At 39.3% G+C, this 6433-nt stretch overlaps 1 protein-coding gene across 1 annotated transcript in view; it reads right to left on the bottom strand.

Moving 5' to 3' along the window:
• Window positions 1-52: 52 nt before the first annotated feature.
• LOC101863221 (cytochrome P450 2U1) overlaps window positions 53-6433 on the bottom strand; it is an 18352-nt gene continuing 11971 nt past the window's right edge. The window contains exons 6-11 of the mRNA XM_005111290.2: window positions 5799-5917; window positions 5161-5282; window positions 4703-4818; window positions 3764-3891; window positions 2583-2779; window positions 53-941 (exon numbers count right to left, since the gene is read on the bottom strand). Of these exons, the coding sequence (XP_005111347.1) occupies window positions 730-941; window positions 2583-2779; window positions 3764-3891; window positions 4703-4818; window positions 5161-5282; window positions 5799-5917 (894 nt within the window). The 3' untranslated portion in view covers window positions 53-729. The remainder of the gene's footprint in view (window positions 942-2582; window positions 2780-3763; window positions 3892-4702; window positions 4819-5160; window positions 5283-5798; window positions 5918-6433) is intronic.

Below are 6433 nucleotides of genomic sequence, written 5' to 3'. Positions count from 1 at the left end.
AACACACACACACACACACACACACACACACAATTTATATACATACGGAAAGAAAAAAAGACCATCAACAAAAAAAGAGATTAACACATACACATTTTTCTGAGCATAATTACTTTTGATTACAAGTAGATCATTTAAAAAACAACAACTAAACTACAGTAACTATCTATTCTGGATATGATAAAAAGCAACACCCCCACCCCACCCCCACCCTTTTTTTCCTCCTGGAAAAAAGCTCAGATTAAGAAACTTCAAATGAAAATTCTCACAAGTTCAGCAACATGGAAGAGTATGCCTATTTCTAGGGGAGTACTAGAACCAATTTAGTTTTAAATTTCAATGAAGGAAGCGAACAGCAAACAGGGCAGACGTTCCAAGATTGTGTTTTAGTTTAACATGAGTTTTGCGGCACTTGCAGAACAAAAAATGTCATTTAGGTGCCGAATATTCGAGTCGTTACGAGAATGTATTGTACAAAGTAAAGAAATTAAAGGATGCGAGATATCAATAATACATGTTTGACTGGAAAAAAGGAGTAAATCCCACTGAAACGCCTGTGGCCAACCTCTCACGATAAAACTATCCCAAATGGAGGCAAATCCTGTTTGAAATCAATCAAACAGATTTGAAAATGTACATAAATATGTCGGTAATCGGTTTGAATGTTATTGATCTTTTGATCTCAAACAGACAAACCCACAAGAACACATACATATTTAATATATACAATTAATCGTTTCGAATGACGTTATTGTTAAACTGCTTCCTCTCCACACATCTGATCTGGAATGCTTCGGGCGGCATTGTGACCCCGAACACGCCATTGATCGGAGGTAAGTTGGACGGGTCGGCGGGCAGGAACTCAAAACGCTGGAACATTGTGGACAGGTACAGGATCAGCTCCATCTGGGCTAGGGCTTCTCCTAGACACACTCTCCGGCCTGGGAGGGAGAGAAGACGGGAGGATGAAATAGAAACCAGATGCGTTAGTTGTAGTAAGAGTTTTACGGCACTTGCAGTACAATAAAGTCATATAAGTGCCGAAGATTAGAGGTGCTACAAGGGAGTAATAAATACAAAGAAAAGAAGTAGGGGAGATCAGGACGATAAATATTTGATAGGAACGAAGGAGCAAATCACACCAGAGCACCCGACAACCACCTGCAAACCAGGCTCAACAAATACCTTGAACTGCTGCACAGATAGATAGATAGATAGATAGGTAGATAGATAGATAGATAGATAGATAGATAGATAGATAGATAGATAGATAGATAGAGAGATAGATAGATCCTGCTCTAACTGACACCTGTCCAAGACATTGATCTGTACAAACGTCACTTCCCACTTCACCCACTTCAATAAAGAAAAAGAAAAGAAAGAAAAAGAAAAGAAAAGGACTTACATGTTCACCAAGTCTAAACAATTTGCAGCTTTCGAGTGGTACAGGTGCAAATTATCGATTATGTTGCCGGAAATCAAGCTTAGTGCGTCTTTCAGTGTAGTTATGTAGTGCCTGCTTCACACACATCAAGTTTGTTATGGGTAATTCAACTTCGGCCAAATTAGCATTCTAGCATTCAAAAGAAACACGACGCCACCGTTTAAAAAAAATTTTTTTTCTTAGTACCCACCCAACTCTTGCAATGTTAGAGCTAATGGCCTAGTGGAAAATAGCTGCCGTCACTGTACGGGTATAGGGTCACGGTTACAGCACAATATCGTTGGTAAGGTATTCAGCGGTTCTGAGCCTAGAAAGCAAACCGTTTCATGAGAGGGTAGAAAAACTGTTTCATTCTTTAACAACTGTACTTAGATCTAGATCTATAATAATTTTGTTCGTTTGTTTGTTTGTTTTTTAGCTTTTTTTCAAAGCTTTTAGAATCTGAATTTCAAGACATTTCTCGAGCACAGGCAACATAAATCATAGATTATGAAACACATTTTTTGAACAAATCAAAATAATTTTTAATTTTGGTTTAGTAATCTGAACAGTTGGCTGACGATATGAGGGTCCGCTGTTTATAAGTCACAGTGAGTCCAACTGGTTAGCATGTTGAAAGAATTTTTTGTGGGGGGGTTTTCATGTCCCCATCGACACAATTTATATCATTTAGGGGGCAGGCCTCTACCCTGTCAGTCAAGGCCAACCTGGGCTGAGAGAGATAAATCGTTAATAGGAAGACTAAAATACTCGATGAAATTTCTCCCGATATGGGAATCGAAAAGATGTCATTACAGCTTTTGCGCTTGCTTTGTCTTGAATAAAGTTAGAGATTAATGGCTTTGTTTTAAATGTCTTGAATGAGCATTATCTTCTTTCTCTGTACAAACGTAGATGGAAGCGTCTCAACAATGAAGAGGTTGGGAACTGTAGCCTACACATTATCTAATGTTTTTAGTTTAGTTTAGAAAGAGTTTTATGGCACTTGTAACACTATCAGGTCATATAAGTGCCAAAGATTAGAGGTGTTACAAGACAGTATCATCCAGACAAGAGAAGGAGGAAGGATCAGGACGATAGATGTTCGATAGGAAAGGAGTAGCAAAACAATGAGAACACCCACCAACCACCCACTTACCCAATGAGAACGGGATCAGCTCTTCTTTCTTCACAATGTTCCCTTGGGAGTCCAAAAATCTCTCTGGCCGGAAGTTCTGAGGATCTCCCCAGACTTTTTCATCCATGAGTGCAGAGTACAGATTGGGCACTACGATGGCGCCTTTGGGAATGACGTAACCTCTGAGTTCAGTGTCCTCTGTGACCATGTGGGTCAGGCTGGGGAGGGGGGTGGGAGGAGAAAAGACAACGTCCACGCTGATTACTACCAAAGATTGTACATAACAAGATAGTTCACTCAGCCAAAATAGTGCCCGCGGAAGTCCACGCACTGGTTCTCAGTCTCAGATGGCGCTGCAGTCTTTGCTTTGAAGCTCTCTTTCGTTTCTCCAGAAATATAGGAATAGCACTTTTTGTTAGTTTCGCTTTTATTGTTTTTCACACAAGTATGGTAACTGTTCGCAAAGTCTGCACTTTTTCGAAGAGGGTGCCACCGAATTTTGAGGACACTTTATTAATTGACTCAAAGAGAGGAGTGAACTTTCTTGTTATACATTATCTTTGTTACTACCTAACTGTAATGATTTTAGCAGGACCTGCACCCTGTTCTCCTTAGTTGTCGTCTCGAAAAGAAAAAACAAGACAAAGCTCATCAACCAAGTGCAAGTGTTTCGAGAACTGGACTTAAAAACATAATATTATTATTATGTCCTGACAAGAAAGGAAAATAGGTAAAAGTACAGAGAAAACTTAACTAAATCAGCCACAACTGCCAACCTCCAGTAAAAGAAAATGCCTAAATTGGCATAGTTCTCAGACTTCAGGTCAACATGCCGCACCCCACTCCTGTGATTGTCAGATTATGTGATGGGGCTAATAATGAATTATAAACTTTCATGTCCTATTTTTAAAAAGTCATACAATGTTGTTTTCCATCAAAGTATCCGGAACCTATCAGAAAAATCTCTTAAACAACGGGCATACACAGGCTTACATTTTCACTTTCATGTTTTTTAAAACTCTGTTACTCTTGAAGAAAGGCATGGTCTTCTAGTTGTACACAAATGTAAGTTTAGACGTATCATTTTTTCTTTAAAAAAAAACAAAACCCTCATGTTGTGGTAACAGGGACGCATCTATGACAGCTATGGTGTAATATTGTCTCCAAAATAAACTGAATGACAGGAGATACTTTGAGCTCACCTCAGGGGTACAATGTTGGCCAATCTCAGAGTTTCGTAGATCACGGCTTGCAAGTACTTCAGTTTAGGTTTATCCTGCATGGTTGGGACACGGTGTGTTCCGATGTGTTCGCAGATTTCTTTGTAAATCTGGCGTGATACAAGAAATAATCGTATACATTACTTTGTTCTTCGGTGTCGGATATATTTTCTTAATTGTACGCTCAGTATAACCCTTTATAAGAGAAGGAAGAACAAAAAAGAGGAAGAAGAAAGGGGAGTAAAAACCAAAGAAGCATAAATGAAGAAATTTATTTTTTTCATTTGATTAAAGGTGGTCGAACGTCACTAAGGCACTGAATACCCGATCGGGGTTGGTTTTTGTTTTGTTATAGTTTTTTGTTTTGGGTCGGGTTTTTTTTTAAGGAAGAGGTAACGCTGGGTATGGATAATGAGAAGTCATATAAAGCATCTAGATCTACTTGAGGTATAATATCCTAGACCTGGCATTGCTATAACTGCCGCTCCTCACTCTCTTTAAAGAAAACTTCGCTGAGCTAGTGTACACCATGGACGCACACGAAGGACTAAACGCCAGTCTCACTATAGTCGAGTGCGAACAAAATCTTTTTCCCTTTCCTTCATTTGGTTAGAGATAAAAATCAGATGGTGCTCTCCATGATGATGATGATGATGATGATGATGATGATGATGATGATGATTGATGATGATGATAATGATGATGATGATAATGATGATGATGAAGACGATGATGATGATGAGGATGATGATGATGATGATGATGATGATGATGATGATGATGATGATGATGATGATGGTGATGGTGGTGGTGGTGGTGGTGGGGAACCAAAACTACGCCAGAGCACACACTCTGGGATATTATTTTTAAAAAAACACAACACCAGTCTGTGGATAAAAGACACACTTGGTGTTCACGCACCTTTTCCTGCACGTCAGGATGGTGCAGAAGAAAAAGGTAGCACCATAAGATGGTGGAAGCCGTTGTTTCTGTGCCGGCTACGAAGAGGTTGGCGATCACACGGGTAAGGTTCTTCTCTGTGGAGAATATCGATGGGCACAATGGCCAAATGAATTATATAATTATTATTGCTGCTCGTTTATAAAACACATGCCATTAATCATCATCATCATCAACACCATCATCCTGATGATTACATTAATAAAATTAATATTCATGATAATAATGATAATAACAAGAATAATGATATAGCGCATATCCATTCTCTGCATAATTGCGGCTGCTGTTGTTGCTGCTGCTGCCGATGATGATGATGATGATGATGATGATGATGATGATGATGATGATGATGATGATGATGATGATGATGATGATGATGATGATGATGATGATGATGATAAAAAGAAATCAGTTCTCACCATCTAGATATGTGTGGACACCCGAGTCCTGTTTTTTCTCCATATCTCGCCTGTAGGCTGCCACAAAACTATCCATGACCTCCGGGTCAAATCCTTCCAGCCGTTCCTTCACAATACTTTCCCTGTTGTACCATAAATACATGGACCATAAAGCAATCACAGCACTTTATCTATGGTACCATAAACATGGACCAAAAAGCAAACTTGTCATGGGCCATGTTCTTAGTTTATAAATAAATCCAAAAAGAACAACAACAACAAAAACTTCACTGACAAATCACAGAAAGAGCATTCCAGACCTATCGTCTACCTACTGTTCAGATGTAATAAGCCAAAACTTTGGGGTTTGTTTTAAAATTAAGGCCTAGTTTCAAAATTTTAAAACCTAACTGTCGAAAAAGACATGAAAAGACACATTAAACAGGTAGAATTATTTTCTTATCCTTACTCTAAAACCTTAAATAAGCCTTGACACCACAGCACATTGTATTGGCCACTTGGAGGGTTAAATAATGGGTTGTTTTTGTTGTGGGATTTTTTTACCTGCATGAGAGTTTACAATGTAAAAGTGACGAACGAACACATGTATACACTGAATAAACTTGCTCAACTTGGCCACTGCCAATCAGTAAACTTACGTGAAGTCGCGGGATTCTTTTATGATGGCAATCAGTTGCTGTACTCCAACAAAGTCAATCGGTGAGTACAACAGAAAGGGGAAGAACTGGAAGGCCGAGGTTGATGCCGATGTCTTGACCTGGGAATGGAGAAATACGGCCAGGGGTAGAGGTGGGGGGAGGGAGGGGAGCGGAATCATGTTCGTGTTTTAGGTTTGTCCTTATTCTTTTTGTGTCCGTTCTGCTGTAAATAAAAGTGAGGCTGCTGTGTAGTTGTTAACAATGTTGTTGTTATTGCTGTGGTTATTGTTGTTATTGTTGTTGTTGTTGCTGTTATTGTTCTTGTTGTTGTTGGTGGTGATAATGAAGATGGTGACTATGTTGTTGTTGTCGTCATCGTAGTTGTTTTTGCAGATGTTGCTATGAAATGATGAACACAAACACACACACACGCACACACACACACACACACACACACACACACACACACACACACACACACACTCACATTCACACACACTCAGACACAACGAAGTAGGTGGTTGGCAGGTGCTCTGGTGTGGTATGCTTCTTCTTTCCTATCAAACATCCATCGTCCTTATCTGTCCTCCTTCTTTTTTGTTTTTGTTACTCTCTTGTAACACCTCTAATCTTCG

This window comes from Aplysia californica, unplaced genomic scaffold (genome assembly GCF_000002075.1).
Source record: "Aplysia californica isolate F4 #8 unplaced genomic scaffold, AplCal3.0 scaffold01037, whole genome shotgun sequence".
NCBI classification, from domain to species: domain Eukaryota; kingdom Metazoa; phylum Mollusca; class Gastropoda; order Aplysiida; family Aplysiidae; genus Aplysia; species Aplysia californica.
The sequence above is the reverse complement of the archived record's forward strand: the minus strand, read 5'-3'. Positions and strand labels throughout refer to the sequence as shown.